Source organism: Carcharhinus amblyrhynchos, unplaced genomic scaffold (genome assembly GCF_965287045.1).
Source record: "Carcharhinus amblyrhynchos unplaced genomic scaffold, sCarAmb.v2.hapA scaffold_37, whole genome shotgun sequence".
Lineage (NCBI taxonomy): Eukaryota > Metazoa > Chordata > Chondrichthyes > Carcharhiniformes > Carcharhinidae > Carcharhinus > Carcharhinus amblyrhynchos.
In genome coordinates this window covers 6592351-6617704 of record NW_027649778.1, presented here as the reverse complement: position 1 = coordinate 6617704, position 25354 = coordinate 6592351, and the positions used below count along the sequence as shown (strand labels likewise).

Here is a 25354-nt window from a genome sequence, read left to right as displayed (position 1 = left end):
GGACCTGGGTTCGATTCCCGCTTGGGTCACTGTCTGTGTGGAGTTTGCATATTCTCCTCGTGTCTGCGTGGGTTTCCTCTGGGTGCTCCGGTTTCTCTCTCATTCTGAAAGGTTAGGTGCAATTGACCCAAACAGGCATCAGAATGTGGTAACTAGGGGTATTTCACAGTAACTTCACTGCAATGTTAATGTAAGCCTTACTTATTTCTAATAAGCAAACTTTAAACTTTAGGTTTTTGCATTCTGACAGCCTATGAGTTTAATGAGGAGACTCAGCAATCAGGAACCTATCAAATTTGAATTTTGTCAGCATCAAACCCATCCTGTGTTGAAAGTTGATAGGTCATCCCAGTTATAGACAGAGGAACTCAACTGCCCGCCGGCTGTTCAACTGAGAGCCAGCCAGAACAGAAGGACAAGTCTAGAGCAGCTCTCCACTCTTAACTAAAGAACCATCTTTGAAGAGAATTCACCGTCTATTTAAACAGGGTATCAAATCAGAAAGATCTTAGAGAAATCAACAGAAGAACTCCAAAAGCTTCTGAAAGCCATCAGACCTGGTTGTACATTTTGGCTACAATTCTGTTATTGCTGTTTTGGTAATGAATGTTCCTTATATTTATCTTAACAGCATTACTGTCCTTTAATTGAAATGTGACTGGTTTAGTTAAAGTTCCGGTAAAGTGAAAAAAGCTTATTTATTAATTAAGGCTTACATTAACACTGCAATGAAGTTACTGTGTAATTCCTCTAGTCACCACAGTCCAGCATCCGTTCGGGTCAATGTATCTAACCAGCACATCTTTCAGACTGTGGGAGGAAACCGGAGCACCCGGAGGAAACCCACGCAGACACGGGGAGAATGTACAAATTCCACACACACAGTGACCCAAGTCGGGAATCGAACCTGGGTTCCTGGCGCTGTCAGACAGCGGTGCTAACCACTGCGCAACCTCAAAATAACTTGTTAATTATTCACTCAAAGCGAAGTGAGGTCTTTATGTTGATAAGCCTCTAAGCATTAATGAGGAACAGTTTACACCTTCCCAAACACTTTTACCAGATTACAAAGTGAGATAAAGGGGATTAACCTCTGCGCCATAACACTGTTCACCACTTGAACTTCCTTTATCTCGTACCCACTCAAGCCCCCAGCCCCGAAACACAGTCTCAATCTCCCTCTAACTCTGGATTTTAGTTAGCAATCGGAATTTTCATTGCCACGTCCCGAGGATTTGCTTGAACGGGGAAGAAAGCTTGAACAAAGCCTCTGGACTCTTACCTGCTAAATCAGAATTAATTCCGTTTTAATCTGCTTCAGGAAGCAAAATTTGTCTTAAGCCTGTTAACCGCAAACCTAAGGCTGTTAATCTCCCTTCGCCAGTTCATCGCTCTGGGATTTCTCACCAGGAGATGACTCTAAGGCATCGAAGCAGCAGTGGTTAGCACTGCAGCCTCACAGCACCAGGGACCCGGGTTCAACTCCTGGCCTTGGGTCACTGTGTGGAGTCTGCACATTCTCCCCGTGTCTGCGTGGGTTTCCTCCGGGTGCTCCAGTTTCCTCCCACAGTCCGAAAGACGTGCTGGTTAGGGTGCATTGACTGTGCTAAATTCTCCCTCAGTGTACCCGAACAGGCGCCAGAGTGTAGCGACTAGGGGATTTTCATAGTAACTTCATTGCAGTGTTAATGTAAACCTACTTGTGACATTAATAAATAAACTTAAACTTGTGGGATGGGCAGAAAAGCAAAGTTAAGACTTTTTTAAATTCATTCATGGGACATGGGTGTCGCTGGCTGGGCCAGCATTTATTACCCATCCCTAGTTGCCTTTGCTCAGAGGGGCAGTTGAGAGTCAACCACATTGCTGTGGCTCTGGAGTCACATATAGGCCAGACCGGGTAAGGACGGCAGATCTCCTTCCCTGAAGAACCAACTAGAAAAATGGGCTAAAAAAATGCCAAATGGAATTTAACGCAGGCAAGTGTGAGGTATTGCACTTTGGAAGGACAAACCAAAGTCAAACGTATAGGGTAAATGATAGGACTCTGAAGAGTGCAGATGAACAGAGGGATCTGGGAATACAGGTACAGAATTCCTTAAAAGTGACGTCCCAGGTGGATAGGGTCGTAAAGAGTGCTTTTGGTACATTGGCCTTTATAAATCAGAGTATCGAGTATAAAAGTTGGAGTGTTACGGTAAGGTTATACGAGGCATTGGTGAGGCCGAATTTAGAGTATTGTGTACAGTTTTGGTCACCTAGTTACTTGAAGGATGTAAATAAGGTCGAAAGAGTGCAGAGGAGGTTCACAAGGATGTTGCCGGGACTTGAGAAGCTGAGTTACAGAGAGAGATTGAATAGGTTAGGACTTTATTCCCTGGAGCACAGAAGAATGAGGGGAGATTCGATAGAGGTGTATAAGATTTTGATGGGTGTAGATAGAATGAACGCAAGCAGGCTTTTTCCACTGAGGCTAGGGGAAAAATAAAAACTAGAGGGCATGGGTTAAGGGTGAAAGGAGAAAAGTTTAAAGGGAATATTGGGGGGGTGGGGGGGCTTCTTCACACAGAATGGTGGGAGCGTGGAACGAGCTGCTGGATAAAGTGGTAAATGCGACGTCACTTTTAACATTTAAGAAAAGCTTGGACAGGTTCATGGATGAGAGGGGTGTGGAGGGATATGGTCCAAGTGCAGGTCAGTGGGACTAGGCAAAAAAAATGGTTCTGCACAGACAAGAGGAGCCATAAGGCCTGTTTCTGAGCTGTAATTTTCTATTTTTTGGTTTCTAGTGACCCAGATAGGTTTTTCTGACAATGGTTTCATGGTAATTCTTAATTCCAGATTTTTTTTTAAACTGAATCCAAATTCCACCCTCAACCGTGGCATTGCTGTGGCTCCACAGTCACATGTAGTCATGATGTGGAGATGCCGACGTTGAACTGGGGTGAACACAGTAAGAAGTCTCACAACGCCAGGTTAAAAGTTCAACAGGTTTATTTGTAGCAAATGCCACTAGCTTTCGGAACTGGCAGTTCCTTCTCCCACCCACCTGACGAAGGAACAGCCAGTTCCAAAAGCTAGTGGCATTTGCTACAAATAAACCTGTTGGACTTTTAACCTGGTGTTGTGAGGCTTCTTACAGTGTCACATGTAGGTCAGACCGGGTAAGGACAGCAGATTTCCTTCCCTAAAGGACGTTAGTGAACCAGATGGGTTTTTCCGATAATGATTTCACGGTCATCAGTAGATTCTTAATTCCAGATTTTTTTTTTTACTGAATTCAAATTCCACCATCTGCTGTGGTGGGATTCGAACCAGATCCTCAAAACATTAAAGTTTATTTAACACTGCAATGAAGTTACTGTGAAAAATCCCCAGTGGGCACACTCCGGCGCCTGTTCAGATACACTAAGGGAGAATTTAGCACGGCCAATGAACCCTAACCAGCATGTCTTTCTGGGGGGAACTGGAACACCCGGAGGAAACCCATGCAGACACGGGGAGAACGTGCAAACTCCGAACAGACGGTGACCCAAGCCGGGAATCGAACCCAGGTCCCTTGCGCTGTGAGGCAGCAGTACTAACCGAAGAACGTTAACTAAGTTTCTGGACGAATAGTCTAACAATAATAACACCAGGCCATCACCTTCCCTTAAGGCATGTAAGGGTGGGGTGGGGGCATTGAGGAGGGGGAAACGGGTCCATCTAGAGGAAGCTGACGGAGTGGGAGTGAGGAAGAATGTCGGCTGCTGGAGAGGAGACGGTGGGGAGCGATGAGGCGGTGTGTAAGGAGGGGACACGAGGATGGATCAGCCAGTGACAGCAGCAAGCGCGCACTCACCTCCTCAGCCTCACACCTCTCCCTGCCTCTATAAATAAACAGTAGCTTCGACTTTGATCACAAGACCCCGAGTAAGGATCAACAATCACAAGATCTCTGGATTTCTTCAAGCCCCCTGGATACCAGTTTGTTTACAGAGTAGGAAAATTATTTGAAAAGCACTCGCTTTTCTGAAAAAGTGGTCGCGTCAGGTCCTCAGATTCCAGTCTCCCTCCCTCCGTCCCTCTGACATTTCAGACTCTCCGACTGATCTCCACATCCCTTACGGCACACACTCGTGGAACTGTTTTCCCGGGGTGGAAAAGTCAATTACTAGGGGGCCACAGGTTTAAGGTGCGAGGGGCAGGGTTTAAAGGAGATAAACGAGGCAGATTTTTTTTTTTTTACACAGGGAGTAGTGCGTGTCTGCAACTCGCTGCCGAAGGGAGGGAGTGGAAGCAGATATGGTAGTGACTTTTAAAGGGGCGTCTGGACAAATACACAAATAGGATGGGGATGGAGGGGTACGGTCCCCAGATAGGTAGGGGGGTTTTAGTTCAGTTGGGCAGCATGGTTGGTGCAGCTTGGAGGGCCGAGGGGCCTGTCCCTGTGCTGTAATTTTCTTTGTTCTTTACATGGAGGCCATTCAGCCCTTCGAAGCCTGTTCTACTATTTGTAAGTTTATGTATTAGTCGGCTTACATTAACACTACAATGAAGTTACTGTGAAAATCCCCTAGTCACCACACTTCAGCGCCTGCTCAGGTACACTGAGGGAGAATTTAGCTCGGCCAATGCACCCTAACCAGGATGTCTTTGGACTATGGGAGGAAACCCACACAGATACGGGGAGAATGTGCAGACTCCGCACAGTGACCCAAGCTGGGAATTGAACCTGGATCCCTGGCGCTGCGAGGCAGCAGTGCTAACCACTGTGCAACCATGCCAATAAGATCACAGCTGATCTAACACTCATTAACTGCACTTTCCTGCCTCATCACCATACCCTCAATTCCTCTACAGATTAATAACCTATTGACCTTAGGGCAGCATGATAGCTGAGTGGTCAGCATTGCTGCCTCACAGCATGGGGGACCCGAGTTCAATTCCTGGTTTGTATGACCGTCTGTGTAGACCTTGCACATTCTCCCCGTGTCTGTGTGGGTTTCCTCCGGGTGCTCCGATTTCCTCCCACACTCCAAAGATGTGCGGTTTAGGTGCATTGCCATGCTAAATTGACCCTAGTGTCAGGGGCATTAGCAGAGCAAACACGTGGGGTTATGGAGATAGGGCCTGGGTGGGATTGCAGTCGGTGCAGTCTCGATGGGCCGAATGGCCTCCATCTGCACTTTAGGGATTCAATAATTCTGCCATTTCAGCCTTGCAAACGTTCAAGGAATTGGCATCATAGCTCCTTTGGCTAAAGAATTCCAAAGATACATGATAATTATTATCGAAAAACCCCATCTAGTTCACTAATGTCCCCTTTAGGGAGGGAGATCTTCTGTCTTTACCTGGTCTGGCCTACATGTGACTCCAGAGTCTGAAAGATGTGCTGGTTAGTTGCATTGGCCATACTAAATTTTTGAGTTCATTTATTAGTCACAAGTAGGCTTACATTAACACTGCAGTGAAGTTACCATGAAAATCCCCTAGTCACCACACTCTGGCACCTGTTCGGGTATACCGAGGGAGAATTTTGCATGGCCAATACACCTAACCTGCATGTCTTTGGAGTGTGGGAGGAAATCCTCGCAGACACGGGGAGAACGTGTAGACTCCGCACAGACAGTGACCCAAGCTGGGAATCGAATCCGGGTCTCTGGCGCTGCGAGGCAGCAGTGCTAACCCACTGCGCCGCCCTCAGTGTGCCCGAACAGGCACCGGAGTGGCTAGGGGACAGTAACTTCATTGCAGTATTAATGTAAGCCTGACTTATGACACTAATAAATAAACTTTAACTTTAGGCAACGTGGTTGATTCTCAACTGGCCTTGGGCAACTAGGGATAGGCAATAAATGCTGGCTCAGCCAGTGATGCCCCGTCCCACAAATCAATTAAAAAAAATTCAAGGAGGAATTAGATATCGTTCTTGGGGGTTGAAAGGAGACGTGGGTATGGGGGGGGGGGGGTGGGGAAGATCAGGATATTGAATCAGCCATTATCAAGATGAATGGTGGGGTAGGCTCAATAGGGCCGAATGGCCTTCTCCTGCTTCTGTTTTCTATGTTCCTCAGTGAGGATCACTCGCAAGACATCAAAGTCTTTGGGGATAGTAACACGCCTCAAACGGCCAATACTCAGTAGCCAAATCCATGAACAGCACTTAATCATGCTACAATATAAAATGCTTTTCCCTCAGGGCTGCTAGCACACAGACACACACACACACACAGACACACACACACACACAGACACACACACACACACAGACACACACACAGACACACACACAGACACACAGACACACAGACACACAGACACACAGACACACAGACACACAGACACAGACACAGACACACAGACACAGTGAGCGCTGAGAATGATCAATTATTAAATTGATTCTCTAATATGGTTAGAGTTTACAATGAAACATCTCCATTCATTAAATATTGATGCCCGTGGGCCACACAGACGGATTACCCTGGCATCGCGGACATCGGAACAAAAAAAATTACTGGAGGTATTTACACATCCTCACAAATAAATGGACGCCACCGGCTGCTGTTTTAGGTTGTGACGGCACGGTGGCACAGTGGTTAGCACAGCTGCCTCACAACGCCGGGGACCCGGGTTCGATTCCCGGCTCGGGTCACCGTCTGCACATTCTCCCCGTGTCTGCGTGGGTTTCCTCTGGGTGTTCCGGTTTCCTCCCAAAAGACATGCTGGTTAGGTGCGTTGACCTTCAGTGTACCCGAACAGGTGTGTGGTGACTAGGAGAATTTTCAGAGTAACTTCATTGCAGTGTTGATGACTTGTGACTAACAAATAAACTTTACTTTTCTCCCACAGTCCAAGAACTTGTAGATCAGGTGCATTGGCCCTGCTAAATTCTCCCCCAGTGTGCCCGAACAGGTGCCAGAGTATGGCAACTAGGGGATTTTCACAGTAACTTAATTGCAGCGTTAACATAAGCCAACTTGCGACACTAATAAATAAATTCTCTCGTAACCTCTGATGGGTCCTACGGCTGCCCGAGATCTCTTAATTCCGGCCTCTTGAGCATCTCCCGATTTCCATCACTCCATCAGGAGGGAGTCCCAGAATATAGGGATAGGAATGGGGAGAGGAGGAACTCCTTCACTCGGGATGGTGCTGGAGCTTTGGAATTCTCTATCCCAGGAGGATTTATTTTATCCATTTGTGGGACATGAGCGTCGCTGGCTAGGCCAGCATTCATTGCCCATCTCTTGAGCAGCTGAGTCAGCCACATTGCTGTGGCTTTGGAGTCACACGTAGGCCAGACCGGGTAAGGACGGCAGATTTCCTTCCCTAAAGGACATCAGTGAACCAGATGGGTTTTTCTGACAATTGATAGTTGTTCCATGGTGTTTAGTAGCTACTTATTAATTTATTGAACTTAAATTCTTCCAGCTGCCATGGCAGGATTTGAACTCACGTTTCCCAAAGCATTGGCCCAGAATCAGAATCCCTACAGTGCAGAGGGAGGCCATTCAGCCCATTGAGTCTGCACCGACCACAATCCCACCCAGACCCTATCCCCATAACCCCATGTATTTACCCTAGTTAATGCCCCTGATGTCCAATCAACCTAACCGACACATCTTTAGACTGTGGGAGGCAACTGGAGCACCCGGAGGAAACCCACGCAGACATGAGGAGAATGTGCAGACTCTGCACAGTGACCTGAAGCTGGAATTGAACCCAAGTCCCCAAGGCTGTGAGGCAGCAGTGCTAACCACTGTACCACCCTCTGAGTTATGACACCAGTGGCATTCCCACGATGCCACCATCACCCTCCAATCCCAATGGATCAAATGCTTATGTAGGGTTCAATGGCAGATTGAATACTACAAACAAGGGGGTTCTTTATCCTGCCCGGCTTGAGCACGTGGAGAACACGGTGGCACAGTGGTTAGCACTGCCGCCTCACAGCGCCAGGGACCCGGGTTCAATTCCCAGCTCGGGACAGTGTCTGTGTGGAGTTTGCACATTCTCCCCGTGTCTGCGTGGGTTTCCTCCGGGTGGTCCAGTTTCCTCCCACAGTCCAAAGATGTGCAGGTTAGGTGGCTTGGCCCTGCTAAATGCTAGAGGGATAAAATATGTAGGGATACAGGGATAGGGCCTGGGTGGGATTGTGGTCAGTGCAGACTTGATGGGCCAAATGGCCTCTTTCTGCACTGAAGGGATTCTATTCTTTCCCCTTGTAGTTATCCCAATGGGTCAAAGCCTTAGTTCCCCCCCACCACCCACCCACTCCCCCATTGTGTGGAATCCCAATCCCATTGTAGTTATCCCAATGGATTAAAGCCTTATCCCTCCCACCTCCCCCCACACCATTGTGCGGAATCCTTTCCATCCCTTTCCCATTGTACTTATCCCAACGGATCAAATCCTACTTCCTCCCCATTGTTATTATCCCAATGGATCAAATATTTTCTATTCCCTTCCCATTGAATTTAGAAGAATGACGGGAGATCTCATGGAAGTATATAAGATCATGAAGGGAATGGATAAGATAGAAGCAGGGAAGTTGTTTCCACTGGCGGGTGAAACTAGAACTGGGGGGCATGGCCTCAAAATAAGGGGAGCAGATTTCGGACTGAGTTGAGGAGGAACTTCTCCACACAAAGGGTTGTGAATCTGTGGAATTCCCTGCCCCGTTGAGGCTACCTCATTGAATGTTTTTAAGGCAAGGATAGACAGATTTTTGAACAGTAAAGGGATTAAGGGTTATGGTGAGCAGGCGAGTAAGTGGAGCTGAGTCCATGAAAAGATCAGCCATGATCTTACTGAATGGCGGGGCAGGCTCGAGGGGCCAGGTGGCCTACTCCTGCTCCTAGTTCTTACGTTCTTATTGAATGGAATCCCGAAAGATCAAATCCTGACTTATTGCTCCCATTGTACGGAATCCCAATGGATCTATTCCTTCCTATTTCCTCCCCATTGTAATTATCTCAATGGATTAAATCTTTCCCATTCCCTCCCCATTGTACGGAATCCCAATGGATAACATTAACCTTTATGGATTTGTGTATTCCCTATCAGGGAAGGCAGACGGATTGTTATTATGGGCAATGTACAATCCTGGGCAGAACAATGGACTCGGCAAACTCTCCCAACAGCCACAGGCCCAGGGTGGACCCAAGTCAAGTGCAGTTAATTTTAGACTGCGCCTGTGTCTCTGTGTATGTCTGTGTATATGTGTATGTTAGATACAGAACTTTACTCTGTATCTAAACCTGTGTGTGTGTATATGTGTATATGCGTGCGTGTATGTGTATGCGTGCGTGTATGTGTATGCGTGCGTGTATGTGTATGCGTGCGCGTGCATGTGTATCTCTCCCCTCCCCCCCAACCCCTAGGGGAACAAACCCGCAGGAAACTCCCCCCCCCCCGATACAGAGCAGAACGCAGCTGCAGATTCACTCTGTTCCCAATCTCCGTCAGCGAATGCTGCGGAGAATGCTGCCTAATTGACGCAGGAATCTATAGCAACAACACTGGTCACTCAGCCCAACCAATTCACTCCAGGGTTTATTATCCATGCAACAACTGTCCCCACATGGCCTGTCGCAAAGAGACACAGGCAACTGAAGTTTTTCTCCTTGCACTCATCAGGACAAATGCGAGAATGCCAAATTTCGTCTCAAACAACAATTTATACAGAGGGAGAAAAGGGTGTTAATTGGCTAGTGAGTGAAATCGGATTGGCTGAGCAGGAAGCGAGATACATTCACGCACAGGGAGCATTCTCGGCAGAACCAAAGGATTCTGTTGCGTCTTTTGAAAATTTCCCAGGAACTTGGGGGACCTCGTTGCTACCTCCACGGCAACACCTCAGTCTTGTAAATCTTGAACGGTCAGTACTAGTGTGTGCAGACCTCCACTCGCTGGGGTGCAACCTTGGAAACTTTGTAGGGACATTGGATCAGGTTCTTGGATGGGTTCTCCTATCCAAAATGCTCCGTATCATTTGCAGATGTGTTATTCCAGTCCTGGAGCTAACTGCTGGGATTATTTCCCTGCAAACTTCTCCCTGATGCATTAGATTGGGAAACCTCACATTTGTCATTCACTGCACATCTCACTCAATACAGCACAATGACCACAAACTGAACAATACTGCCTCAGTGAAGGGGTATGATGACAGAGGCAATGACATAGCAGCTTTGCTTTGTACCTGTCCTGGGAATGTTTGATGGCAACAGTGTAGAGGGAGCTTTACTCTGTATCTAACCCTGTGCTGTACCTGTCCTGGGGAGTGTTTGACAGGGGACAGTGTAGAGGGAGCTTTACTCTGTATCTAACCCTGTGCTGTACCTGTCCTGGGGAGTGTTTGATGGGGGTCAGTGTAGAGGGAGCTTTACTCTGTATCTAACCCCGCGTTGTACCCGTCCTGGGGAGTGTTTGATGGGGGACAGTGTAGAGGAAGTTTTACTCTGTATCTATAATTGATTCTGATTCCACATCCATGACTCACTAGGGGACTATTTCCTGTGTTAAAGGTGTGACCTCAATGCAAAAAGCCAAACACTGCAAATATTGGAAATAAAGATGGAAAATGCTGGAAGCTTAGTCCACATGGTAATGATATGGGCAGCACAGTGGGTTAGCACTGCTGCCTTTCAGCACCAGGGATCCGGGTTTGATTCCCAGCTTGGGTCATTGTGCAGAGTCTGCACAGACATTCTCCCCATGTCTGCGTGGGTTTTCTCCTGATGCTCTGGTTTCCTCCCACAGTCTGGAAGACGTGTTGGTTAGGGTGCATTGGCAGAGCTAAATCCCCCCTCAGTGTACCTGAACAGAATGTGGCGGCTAGGGGATTTTCACAGTAACTTCATTGCGGTGTTAATGTAAGCTTATCTGTGACACTAATCAATAAACTGAACTAAACAGATTGGTTTCAATGGTGAATGGTCCAATTATTTAGCTCTTGCTGCAGAGCTTCTGCTGCCTGGGACAAACCTGCCAAGGAAGCCACCCTCGGAAATTCCCTGGCTGCTTGCTGCAGCGGGCACACGCTCTCAGAGCTATGGGTGCCCAAAGCTCATCACGTGCCAGGCCGGTCAAACCATTGTGGAATAAGTGCCAATTGGCCCACGGAGATGCCAGGGTCGATGTCCATCTGGTCACTTGATCTCCACTATGGCTGTGGCGCAGGGGCGGAAGCCGAGAATGGGTCTCAGTGGGTAGCCCACTGCGCAAGGGACCCGGGTTCGATTCCTGGCTTGGGTCACTGTCGGTGCGGAGTTTGCACGTTCTCCCTGTGTCTGCATGGGTTTCCTCCCACACTCCAAACATGCGTGGGTTAGGAGGATTGGCTGTGCTAAATTGCCCCTCGGTGTCAGGGATAATAGCAGGGTAAATTAGCAGAGTTAAGGGGATAGGGCCCAGGTGGGATTGTTGTTGGTGCAGACTTGATGGGCCGAATGGCCTCCCTCTGCCCTGCAGGAACTCTTTGATCACAGCTTTCTTACTGTACCGAGACAACACCACCCACTGGAGCGGTCTGATTATTCAGAGCACTAATCCAGTGACAATCTGATTCGTAGGCTACAGCTCAGCTTTCAACACCATTATTCCTGAGACTCATCTCCAAACTCCCTGGCCTGGGTCTCGCCTCCTCCCTCTGCGACCAGATCCTGAACTTCCTAACCCACAGACCACAATCAGTAAGGATAGGCAATTACACCTCCTCCACAATCATCCTCAACACTGGTGCCCCGCGAGGCTGTGTTCTCAGTTCCCTACTGTACTCCTTATAGACCTACGATGTGGCCAAATTCCCCTCCAACTCGATTTTCAAATTTGCTGACGACACCACTGTAGTGGGTCGGATCTCAAACAATGATGAGTACAGGAATGAGATAGAGAATCTGGTGAACTGGTGCGGTGACAATAATCTCTCCCTCAATGTCAACAAAAAGGAGATTGCCATTGACTTCAGGAAGTGTAAAGGAGAACACGCCCCCTGTCTACATCAACGGGGATGAAGTAGAAAGGGTCGAGAGCTTCAGGTTTTTCGAACCTGCTACCAGCCTTTTGAATGGATCTACCTCGCATTAAGCTGGTCTTTCTCTACACCCTAGCACTACATTCTGCACTCTCCTTTCCTTCTCTATGAACAGTATGCTTTGTCTATATAGCACGCAAGAACATAAGAACATAAGAAATAGGAGCAGGAGTAGGCCATCTAGCCCCTCGAGCCTGCCCCGCCATTCAATAAGATCATGGCTGATCTGTCGTGTCTCAATTCCACCTTCCCGCTCTCTCCCCATAACCCTTAATCCCCTCTCTTATCAAAAACCCATCAACCCGCGTCTTAAAAATATTTAGCGAGGCAGCCTCCACCACTTCAACGGGCAGAGAATTCCAGAGGTTCACCACCCTTTGAGTGAAGAAGTTCCTCCTCAACTCCGTTCTGAACCGCCCCCCCTTTATCTTGAGGCTGTGCCCCCTAGTCCTACTGTCCTTTCTGAGCGGGAAGAGTCTCTCCACCTCTATCCTATACTTTTTACTATATTCCAATACATGTGACAATAATAAATCAAATCAAATCACCAATAGTCTCTCCTGGTCCCCCCATGCTGATACCATAGTTAAGAAAGCCCACCAGCACCTCTACTTTCTCAGAAGACTAAGGAAATTTGGCATGTCAGCTACGACCCTCACCAACTTTTACAGATGCACCATAGAAAGCATTCTTTCTGGTTGTATCACAGCTTGGTCTGGGCTCCTGCTCTGCCCAAGGCCACAAGAAACTACAAAAGATCATGAGCGTAGCCCAATCCATCGCACAAACCAGCCTCCCATCCATTGACTCTGTCTACACTTCCCGCTGCCTCGGCAAAGCAGCCAACATAACTAAGGACCCCACGCACCCCGGACATTCTTTCTTCCACCTTCTTCCTTCGGGGAAAAGATACAGAAGTCTGAGATCACGTTCCAACCAACTCAAGAACAGCTTCTTCCCGCCTGCTGTCAGACTTTTGAATGGACCTAGCTTATATTAAGCTGATCTTTACACCCTAACTATGACTGTAACACTACATTCTGCACCCTCTCCTTTCCTTCTCCTCTACATAGCTATGAATGGTATGCTTTGCATTCAAGAAACGATACTTTTCCCTGTATCCCGGTACACGTGACAATAATAAATCAAATCAATAAAACCACTGCACCATTTCCTCCCCCACAAATTGCTGTGGCTCTGGAATCACATGTAGGCCAGACCGAGTAAGGATGGCAGATTTCCTTCCTTAAAAGGGACATTAGTGAACCCACTAAACTAAATCAAAATAAACTGAGGGACAAATTAAAGGGATAAGCCCTTAAAGGGATATCGCCTGAAACAGTGTGTAAATCACAGATAAAACTTAAAGCATCAAATCAAAAAGCATTTAAAGGGCTAGATAAGGAATTCCAATCCCCACAGGTATGGAATGCTTCGAACGTGAGTCGATTTATTATTGTCACATATATTAACATACAGTAAAAAGTATTATTTCTTGTGCGCTATACAAAGCATACCGTTCATAGAGAAGGAAAGGAGAGGGTGCAGAATGTAGTGTTACAGTCATAGCTAGGGTGTAGAGAAAGATCAACTTAATGCAAGGTAGGTCCATTCAAAACTCTGATGGCAGCAGTGAAGAAACTGCTCTTGAAAAGTTTACTAGTCACAAGTAAGGCTTACATTAACACTGCAATGAAGTTACTGTGAAATTCCCCTAGTCGCCACATTTCCACGATTGTTCGGGTCAATGCACTCTAACCAGCACATCATTCAGATTGTGGGAGGAAACCAGGGCACCTGGAGGAAACCCATGCAGACATGGGGACAATGTGCACAGACAGTGACCCGAGCCAGGAATCGAACCTGAGTCCCTGGTGCTGTGAGGCAGCAGTGCTAACCACTGTGCCGCAGTCAGTTATTACACGATCTCAGTCTTTTTCCTGCCGGAAGGTGGTAGAAGAGAATGGCCGGAATTTCCCCACTTTGGGGTGGGGGAGGCTCGCGGAACGACATTCCCCGTTGGCCATCGAGCAGGCGAGGTTGTAAAATACCAGCCAGTGTGACTGGGGGGTCCAGAATCACAGCGAGCAGGATTGTACTGGGTGTTGGAAGAGCAGACACACAAATCTTATTCTGAAAGAAAGTGGGAGGATTTCCTCACAAATCCTGCTCGATAGTGACCTTTCTACACATCCTGACATCTGGTTTTTGTGATGCACTGACATTGGACATTGTTACGATGGCTTCAATTTATCATCAGAAGATGAGAAGTGTGGTAACACACTTGGCTGTAATTCATGCCAACTGCCTCAATACCACACAATGTGCATTTGACAAGCGCCGACAATGTGGCTAAAAGGGAGAGGGAGGGGGTGCAGAGAGAGAGGGAGAGGGAGAGGAGGGGGAAGAGAGGGAGAGGAGGGGAGGGGAGAGAGAGAGGGAGAGAAGGGCAAGACAGAGGGAGTGGGGGGGGGGGAAGAGTGTGGGAGGAGCAGAGGGGCATTTGGGAAGAGAATACCTTGGCTTGGGTCCAGGAGATATGGGGCAAGGACGGGAGAAGGGGGAGGGGGAATAATGTATCGCCGTTGCCAAGTAGGCTGTGCTTTTTTCAGATAAAATTATACCAATTAGGAGCAAGAGGAGGCCATTCGGCCCTTCGACCCTATTCATTGGATGATCGGCCACGATCCAATTCAGTAGCCATACCCACCTTCCCCCCCACCCCCCACAGCACCCTGCCCAGATCCATTTATCCCCGGAGATGCCTGTTGGATTGTGGGATGCCAATGGGGTTAGTACCAGTTGCCACGTTCCATCTGAGGCCTTAACGTGAGGTTCACTGCCCTGGGGTTGGGGTGGTGGATGGTGCACCATGGGATTCCCTGTTGCCTCGAGTGAGGGAGGTTGCATAACCCAGCCAATGGGGATGCAGGGATTAGTGAACTCTGCACACAGTCTCCCCCCCCCCCCCACCCCCCCTTGGGCTTGGGTCCCGGCTGGCTGAAGGCAGGCCAGCAATGGTGGAACGATGGAAACTGCGGTGGGAAAGAGGCCAGAGGGAGATCAGAGAGCTGCAATCAATGAGTGACGGAGTGAGGGGCAGGGGAGGAAAAGAGTGTGCAGAGTTCACTAATCCCCACTGGCTGAGCTACACAATCTCCCTCGCTCGAGGGAGCGGGGAATCCCATGGTGCACCACACCCCCGCCCTCCCTACCCCCAACCCCAGGGCAATGAACCTCATGTTAAGGCCTCAGATGGAACATGGCAACTGGTACTAACCCCAATGGCATCCCACAATCCAACAGGCATCTCCGGGGATAAATGGATCTGAGAAGAGTGGGGGGGTGGGGAGGTGGATCTGGCTGAGTTGGATGATCAGCCACAATTATAAAGAATAGGCTCGAAGGGCCAAATGGCCTCCTCTTGCTCCTAACTGCTACGATTGTATCTGAAAAAGGGGGCACAGCCGACTTGGAAACAGCGATACATTCTTCCCCTTCCTCCTCCTCCTGTCCTTGCCCCGTATCTCCTGCTTCTTTGGTTCTTCCCACCTATTTATCCAAGGGTGGCACAGTGGTTAGCACTGCTGCCTCAAAACACTAGGGACCAGGGTTCAATTCTGACCTCGGGTCATTGTCTGTGCGGAGTCTGCACATTCTCCCTGTGTTTGCGTGGGTTTCCTCCGGGTGCTCCGGTTTCCTCCCACTGTCCAAAGTTAGAACATAGAACAGTACAAGCTCTTCAGCCCTTGATGTTGTGCCGAGCTATGTCCGAATCCAAGATCAAGCTATCCCACTCCCTATCATTCTGGAGTGCTCCATGTGCCTATCCAATAACCGCTTGAAAGTTCCTAAAGTGTCCAACTCCACTATCACAGCAGGCAGTGCATTCCACACCCCAACCACTCTCTGAGTAAAGAACCTACCTCGGACATCCCTCCTATATCTCCCACCATGAACCTTATAGTTATGCCCCCTAGTAACAGCTACATCCACCCGAGGAAATAGTCTCCGCATGTCCACTCTATCTATCCCCCTCATCGTCTTATAAATGTGCAGGTTAGGTGGATTGGCCATGCTAAATTGTCCCTTAGTGTCAGGGGAACTGGCTAGGGTTACGGGGATAGGGCCTGGGTGGGATTGTGGTCGATGCAGACTTGATAGGCTGAATGGCCTCCTTCTGCACTGAAGGGATTCTATGACATGGAGAATAGTTTGTTGGGAATGTATTTCCCGAGTGGGTTGTGGAAGGAGATCCAACAGGATGGGAATCAGTGAATGTTCTGAAAGGATTTGGACAAAGATCAGGGAGTGAATCTCACTGGCTTGCTATTTTGAAGGGCTAGCACAGCACAATGGGCTGAGTGGTTTCCTCTGAGACTGTATGGTTCAATGGGAGGGGGCTGCTACAAGGTGGCCTCTGATGCCCATGACTCCCCATCAAGCAGTCTTCAGTAGCATTCAGTTCCAGCACAAACATCCCCCAAAATTTCTTTATTCTTTCACGGGACATGGCCCATCCCTAATTACCCCTTGGGGCAGCACGGTGGCGCAGTGGTTAGCCTTGCTGCCTCACTGCACCGGGGACCCGGGTTCAATTCCCGGCTTGGGTCACTGTGTGTGTGGAAGTTTGCACGTTCTCCCCGTGTCTGCGTGGGTTTCCTCCCACAGTCTGAAAGATCTGCAGGTTAGGTGGATTGGCCGTGCTAAATTGCCCCTTAGTGTCAGGAGGACTAGCTAGGGTAAATGCGTGGGGATAAGGCCTGGGTGTTGTTGTAGCTGGTGCAGACACGATGGGCCGAATGGCCTCCTTCTGCACTGTAGGGATTCGATGATTCTGTGAACTAAGTGTCTCACTCAGCCATTCCACAGGGGCAGCTGAGGTTCAACCCCATTGCTGTGGCTCCGGAGTCACATGTAGGTCAGACCGGGTAATGCTGGCAGATTTCCTTCCCTAAAGGGACATTAGTGAACCAGATGGGTTTTTTCACAACAATCAAGCAGCCAACATAATTAAGGACCCCACGCACACATTCTCTCTTCCACCTTCTTCCGCTGGGAAAAAGATACAAAAGTCTGAGGTCATCAACTCGAGAACAGCTTGTTCCCTGCTGCTGTCAGACTTTTGAATGGACCCACCATATAGTAAGTTGATCTTTCTCTACCACTCTCCTTTCCTTCTCCCCAATGTCCTCTATGAACGGTATGCTTTGTCTGTACGGCGCGCAAGAAACAATACAAGTATCCCAATACAAGTATCATAGAATCATAGAACCCTACAGTGCAAAAAGAGGCCCTTCGGCCCATCGAGTCTGCACCGACCACAATCTCACCCAGGCCCTACCCCCATATCTCTACATATTTTACCCGCTAATCCCTCTAATCTACGCATTTTAGGACACTAAGGGGCAATTTTAGCATGGCCAATCAACCTAACCCGCACATCTTTGGACTGTGGGAGGAAACCGGAGCACCCGGAGGAAACCCACGCTGACACGAGGAGAACGTACACAGACAGTGATCCGAGCCGGGAATCGAACCCAGGTCCCTGGAGCTGTGAAGCAGTGTGCTACCGTACCACCATGTGACAATAATAAATCAAATCGATGATAGTTTCACCGTCACCGTTACTGAAACTACTTTGCAATTCCACATTTTATGGATTAAATTTAAATTCCACAAGCTGACGTGGTGGGATTTGAACCCATGTCCCCCAGACCGTTAGCTTGGGGCCTCTGGATTAATAACCCAGTGACATTTACTCTATTCTCACTCATTCTCCTTACCCTCTCCTCTAGCCCTGCGACGTCCTTTTCCAGTGCAGTGGTGGCCATAGAGATTTAGAACACAGAAAGAGGCCCTTCAGCCCATCGTGTCCGTGCTGGCCATCAAGTATTTATTCTCAATGGTATTTCAAAACAGACGCAACCAATTTATTTACAAAACAACGTGGGAGGATTTCTTCACTATTCCAGCTCAGTGCTGACCTTACTGCACATCCCAAATAACTATTTACTTTCTGCTCCGACGCAGGGATATCCACTGGTAATACTGAGAATGCACCATAGAAAACTAAGTTAAAGTGAAAAATTTATTAGGATGGCACGGCGGCACAGTGGTTGGCACTGCCGCCTCACAGCACCAGGGACCCGGGTTCAATTCCAGCCTCGGGTGACTGTGTGTGTGGAGTTAGCACATTCTCCCCGTGTCTGTGTGGGTTTCCTCCGGGTGCTCCGGTTTCCTCCCACAGTCCAAAAACGTGCAGGTTAGGTTGATTGGCCGTGCTAAATTGCGCTTTTGTTTTAAGGGAATTAGGAGGGTAAATATGTGAGGGTACGGGGATAGGACCTGGGTAGGATTGTCGTCAGTGCAGGCTCAATGGGCCAAATAGCCTCCCCCTGCACTGTAGATTCTACAGTTCTATAGTCACAAGTAAGGCTTACATTAACACCACAATGAAGTTACTGTGAAAATCCCCTAGTCGCCACACTCTGGTGCCTATTCGGGTCAATGCACCCTAACCCACACGTCTTTCAGAACGTGGGCGCAAACCAGAGGAAACCCATGCAGACACGGGGAGAATGTGCAGACTCCACAGGCAGTGACCCAAGCCGGGAATCGAACCCAGGTCCCTGATGGCAGGAGGCAACAGGCCTTTCTGGCTGTATATCACAACTTAGTACGGCTCCTGCTCTGACCAAGGCCACAAGAAATTACAAAGGGTCATCAACGTAGCCCAGTCCATCACTCAAACCAGCCTCCCATCCACTGACTCTGTCTACACTTCCCGCTGCCTCGGCAAAGCAGCCAGCATAATTAAGAACCCCACGCACCCTGGACATTCTCTCTTCCATTGGGTAAGAGATACAAAAGTCTGAGATCACACACCAACCGACTGAAGAACAGATTCTTCCCTGCCGCCATCAGGCTTTTGAGTGGACCTACCTTATCATAGAATCCCCACAGTGCAGAAGGTGGCCCACTCAAGACTGCCCCTATCAAAATCCCACCCAGCACCTACCCCCGCAACCCCACACATTCACCCTGCCAGTCCTGCTAACACAAGGGTTAACTTAGCTTGACTAATCAACATCTTTGTACTGTGGGAGGAAACTGGAGCACCCGAAGGAAACCCACACAGACACGGGGAGAACGTGCAAACTCCGCACAGGCAGTGATCTGAGGACAGAATCGAACCCGGGTCTCCAATGCTGAGAGATGACAGTGCTAACCACTGTGCTACCCTAATCCACAGAACCCCCTGTTGTACAGGAGGCGGCCATTCGGCCCATTGAGTCTGTACTGGCCACAATCCCATCCGATACCCTACACATTTATCCTGGTAATCCCCTTCATACTAGGGTGAATTTAGCATGGCCAATCAAGCTAATCCACACATCTTTGCACCGTGAGAGGCAGACGTGTGGAGAACATACAAACTCCACACAGTCACCCGAGGCTGGAATTGAACCTGGGTCCCTGGCACTGTGAGGCAGTAGCGCTAACCACTGTGCCACCGTGCTGCCCTAACGTTAAGTTGATCTTTCTCTATACCCTGGAGATGGCTGTAATACGACATTCTGTGCCCTCCTTTCCTTCTCTATGAACAGAATGTGTATAGAGAGCAAGAAACAATTTTTTCACTGTATATTGATACATGTGACAATAATAAATCAAATATTAAGCTGATCTTTCTCTACGCCCTAGCTATGACTGTAACACTACATTCTGCACCCTCTCCTTTCCTTCTCTATGAACAGTAATCTTTGTCTGTAATAGCACACAACAATAATAGAGTGAAAAGTAATACATGTGACAATAATAAATCAAATATTAAGCTGATCTTTCTCTACACCCTAGCTACGACTGTAATACTACATTCTACACCCTCTCCTTTCCTTCTCTATGAACGGTAAGCTTTATCTGTATAGCGCACAAAAAAACAATACTTTTCACTGTATATTAATATGTGACAATAATAAATCAAATATTAAGCTGATCTTAGCTATAACTGTAACACTACATTCTGCACTGTCTCCTTCCTTCTCTATGAACGATATGCTTTGTCTGTATAGAGTGCAAGAAAATACTTCTCACTGTATATTGATACATGTGACAATAATAATTCAAGTTAAAAAGAGGGCCGATAGCCACTCAGGCCACGTAAGGCTCCTCCTCCTTCACTCAGGACTCCCCCCTTTATTCTTCTCCCATCGATTACGACCTGCTAAATTCCCATTGGTTCCCAAAGTGTTTGCGTCACCGGCAACCTATCACAGGGCACATGTGTGAGCCAATATGGCAGCACTCTCTCGGGGGCACGCCACCACTGCAATATACGGAGCAGCCTAAAGGGGGCGGTTTTGCACCCCCCCCTCCCCCCTCACACACACACACAACTGAGATAGCCTCAAAATGCAGGGGGCAGTCCGGTTGAGTCAGGAAGCAAAACCCCAGAGCTCACCACCCCCCTACCCGCCCCCTCACCGCCAATCGTACATGGCCTTCATTCCAAGGGGAAGAGGGAGGGATGGCCTCCCCCCCCACCGCCGCCCCGAGAGAAGGAACACCCACATAGGGCAGCGCTGGCAAAACCTGCAGAAAAAATAAAATTTTAAAAAAAGAGATACCCAGGCAGATCGACCTGGCAGGCAGGAGGCAATGTAAACGAACGAGAGAGAGAGAGAGAGACAGAGGGGAAGAGAGAGAAGGTGGGCGTACTCGTGACGGAGAAGGGAAGGCAAACGAGTCACCAATTAAAGATTTTTTTGCCCCCCCAAACTAAGCATTTCTCCCCACACCCCCCCCACCGCCCCCCCATTCGTCTCTTCAACCTGTGCCAGAGACAGAAGCTTTATCCCTCACTCCTGCTCTGCCCAATCACATCTGGTACCCAAGTGTACCAGATTCAAGATCATTACTGAGGGGGGTGGGGGGTAGGATTTCTCATCTTAAATCAACAATGCAGCCATATTAAGTAAGATTCATTCATAACCTCACTCTGGGCTGCAATGTTCTATATTCTATTGCAAGCGAGAGAGAGAAAATGAGACAGCTATATCCCTCCCATTCAAATCCTTCTCCACATTCCTAACAAATCTCCCTTAAAACTCAAATCCTTTTGGATCAAGAGGGGAACGGGAGGAATTAATTAATACTGGGATAGCGAGATATCCCTGAATTCCAATGGACCAAATCCAATTTTTAAAAAAATCAGAATGTTAACATTCATCAATATTATTGAAAGATAAAAATCTAAAATATTGAAATTAAAGGTTTTCAGAATGTGATCTATATATCTCTAGCTATCTGAATAAGGTGATTTTTTTAACCCCCCCCCCCCCCCCTCTCTTGCCGCATCAGTTTAAGATTAAGGAGAGAGAAAAAAACCTCAATGGATTCCCTCTGCATTAAAGTCCTACCTTGTACAAGCATAGTTGTCTACTGTGGACTGGGGAGATTGCAGTGTGTCCAATCGCCCCTTCACTCGCTCTCATTATCCAAATTTCTGCACCCCAGCCACGGATTTTAGTCTCACTGCTCGAGAATCCAGTAAAACTATCTAACTACAATTAGCTCAATTCCACCTACATTGGGAAACAACGTGTCCAGCATCGTAATGCACAGGCACCGACCATTTCTGATCTGCTTCGAAGCGACTCTCTCCATCTCAGTAGTATCATTTTGCAAAACGCACATTTTAAGCGAATTTTTATTTTTAAAAAAAGAGCCGGATTCCAAATCCCAGCTCCCACAATCAGAAACAAAAATTTTTAAATATATCATTGCAAAAAAAAGGTACAGGTTTATGCCTTTGAGGTTCGAGGCTGGATCCACATTCTATCAAATCGACACACATTCGGTAATATGTTGCTTAAACTCAGGAAAAAAAATAAGGTATCATTTGAAGATTTTTGCTTTAAACAGTGCGGTAATTGTCAGTGCAGTAAGTCCAGTCGAATAGTTAAAGGATGAGGAGTGCTATTTCCCCCTGTATCCTTTGTTTTTTTTTCCCCCTCCCCCTTAAAACATATAAACAGCAAGACAGATGCCATTAAACAAAATTTAAAACTCAGCACCGGTAAGGAAATGTAATTTCGCAGGGCATCAGGTCTCAATTTCAAAGCCATTTTCTTCACTTCCTCTCTCTCTCTGTGTCATTCCCTAGACTTGGAGGTTCAATTGGTTCACCGCGTTTTTAAAATGTACAGTTCGCCCTCACACACCCCAAATTTAGGAGCCCTCCCTAGTCTTGGGGGTCCAGTTAATTCACTGGAAGTGTACAGTACCCCCCCCCCTTTACACAAACCCCAAATTTGGGAGCTCCCCCCCTCCCCTCTCGTGTTGGAGATTAATTCATTCACTATACAGTTTCCCCCCCCTCCCCACACACACACACTCCAAATTCAGGAGCCCTCCCTAGCCTTGGAGGTTTGGTTAATTCACTGGATTTTTAAGTGTACAGTTCCCCCCCAACACACAAACCCCCAAATTTGGGAGCCCCCTCCTGGGTTGGGGGTTCAGTTCATTCACTGGATTTTTGAATGTACAGCAGCACCCCCCCCTCCTTCACCCCAAACGTATCCCTTCTCTCTGATCTGATTCTTGGAGTGTTTATCTGCACTCCCAGCTAAATTTTCAGTGAAGCTGACATTTGTCTGAGGCTTTGGCAGAGAGAGAGAGAGAGAGAGATGGGCTCCTGATAAATTGGGGGCAAAAGGGGGTCTCTTTTGCACCCTCCCCCCCCCCATAAACACACACAGATACAGATACACCACCCCCCCCCCACCCCATCACCAACACGGTGCTATTATTAAACTCACCTCCTGTGTTAGTCCGCTTGGTGCTGCCTGCATCGATGGGAGCTTCGAGAGGTCTTTTCCTGGAGTCTGGGGGGTCCAGTTCTATATGTGTCCCATTCTGCTGCATGGGGGCCATCATCTTAAAACAAGCGTTAAGCTCTAAGAAGGCAGGAGGATGAGATCCCCTTGTGGTTTTTTCCCCCCTCTCTGTATAGCAGGAGGCTGCCTCCTAATGCATTCAAGCTATCTGGATGATATATCTATTTTGTTTGGGGGTTGCGGGGGGGGGGAAACGGGGAAGGGAAGGGGGGTTGTTTTTTTTTGGGGAGAGGGGTTTTTTAGGGGAGGGAAGGGGGGGGGTCAGAGACACAGGCTGCTGAGGGATTCGATCCCTCTCTGAGCTGAGCAGCAATCTCAGTCAGTCCAGCCGCTGGTACATTGTAGCCAAGCTCTGCAACTCACATTGAAACCCATCAGGCCACCTCCCCCCTGCCCATGACATCATGAGGGCGGGCCGTATTCTCACGCCACGTGACGCCGGAGGGCCCCGCCCACTCACTGATGATGGCCCCGCCCCCTCTGAAAGCAGCCAATCCCGTGCCAGCAGTGTCCATTCATTCCAGGTTTCCTTCCACATCAGCTTTCCCTCTCCCCCTTCTCCTCCTCCTCCCTCATCCTTCCACTCTTCCTCACTCCCTCTCCCTCCCCTTCTAACTCCCTTCCTTGCCTGTCCCTCCTCTATCTCTCTTTTCCCCCTCTATCTTCTCCCCCTCTATCTCTATTCTCCCCTTCTATCACTCGTATCTCCCTCTATCTCTCCCTCATTGTTCCCAGATCAATTCTCCCTCTCTCACTCCTATCTATCTTTCCCCCCTCACTTCCTCTCTCTCTCCCCTCCCTCTATCTCTATCTCCCTCTCCCTCATGCTTCTTCAGTTCCTCACTCCCTCTCCCTTTATCTCTCTCTCATCCTTCCTCTCTTCGCCCTCTCTCATTCTTTCTACCGCTGTTCCTCATTCTCTCCCTCTTCCTTCCCTTCTCTCTACCCCTCTTCCTCTCTTTTCCTTCCCCTATTTCTCTCTCTGCCCCTTCCTTCCCGTCTTCCTCCCTCACTCTTTCTATCCGTCTTCCTCTCTTGCCCTCTTCCCCCTTCCTCTCTCATTCTTTCTATCCCTCTTCTCTCTCTTGCTCTCCCTACCCTCCTCCTCTCTCTCCCCTTCCCCTCTGCCTTTCTCACTCTTTTTATCCCTCTTTCCCTTTCAATCTCCCTTCCCTTCCTCCTCTCTCTCTCTCCCTCTTTCTTTCTCTCTTCCTTGCCCTCGTTCTCTCTCTCACTCCTGGAGTTTGACTCCCTGCGATGTGGTGAACCTAGAGGCTGGTCTTATTGCTGCACAGGTAGTGGGTGGCATTTGTACTTCTTGCCCTCTCTCCCAGTTGCCCCGTGCAGGTGGTGCCAACCAAGTGTCTTGAGCAACAACACTTTGCGTTTATATAGCACTTTTGATGAAACTATCCATCATGCACCTCAAGCTATGGCGAGAGGCTGGGGTTGCTTTTCTCAGAGCAGAGAAGGCTGAGGGGGGAGCTGATCGAGGTGTATAAAATTATGAGGGACGTAGATATGAAGAACCATTCCCCTTAGTAGAGGGGTCAATAAGCAGGAGGCAGAGATATAAGGTAAGGGGCAGGATATTTAGAGGGGATGTGAGGAAAAGCTTTTCCACTCAAAGGGTGGAACATAGAACGTTACAGCACAGTACAGGCCCTTCGGCCCTCAATGTTGCGCCGACCAGTGGAACCAATCTAATGACCCCCTAAACTATTCCAATATTATCCATATGTTTATTCAATGACCATTTGAATGCCCATAAAGTTGGCGAGTCCACAACTGCTGCAGGCAGGGCATTCCATGCCCTTACTACCCTCTGAGTAAAGAACCTACCTCTGACATCCGTCCTATGTTTATCACCCCTTAATTTAAAGCTATGTCCCCTTGTGTTAGCCATCACCATCCGAGGGAAAAGGCTCTCACTGTCCACCCTATCTAACCCTCTGATCATCTTGTATGCCTCAATTAAGTCACCTCTTAACCTTCTTCTCTCCAACGAAAACAGCCTCAATCCCTCAGCCTTTCCTCATAAGACCTTCCCACCAGACCAGGCAACATCCTGGTAAATCTCCTATGCACCCTTTCCAGTGCTTCCACATCTTTCTTATAATGCGGCGACCAGAACTGTACACAATACTCCAAGTGCGGCTGCACCAGAGTTTTGTACAGCTGCAACATGATCTCACGGCTCCGAAACTCAATCCCTCTACCAATAAAAGCTAACACACTGTACGCCTTCTTAACAACCTTATCAACCTGGGTGCCAACTTTCAGGGATGTACGCACATGTAGCCCGAGATCTCTCTGCTCGTCGACACTACCAAGAGTCTTTCCATTAGTCCAGTACTCTGTAATCCTGTTACTCCTTCCAAAGTGAATTACCTCACGCTTTTCCACATTCAACGCCATTTGCCACCTCTCAGCCCAG

At 48.3% G+C, this 25354-nt stretch overlaps 1 protein-coding gene across 2 annotated transcripts in view; it reads right to left on the bottom strand.

The window, feature by feature from the left end:
* LOC145362212 (RNA-binding protein Nova-1-like) overlaps positions 1-25354 on the bottom strand; it is a 148353-nt gene that overhangs the window by 101600 nt on the left and 21399 nt on the right. The window contains exon 1 of one of the 2 annotated variants that reach the window (XM_080218277.1): positions 22840-23055. The exons of the other annotated variant lie outside the window; for it this stretch is intronic. Coding sequence (XP_080074403.1) covers positions 22840-22957 — 118 coding nt within the window. The 5' untranslated portion in view covers positions 22958-23055. Of the gene's footprint in view, positions 1-22839; positions 23056-25354 lie in introns of those variants that run through there. 2 annotated transcript variants of the gene reach the window in all.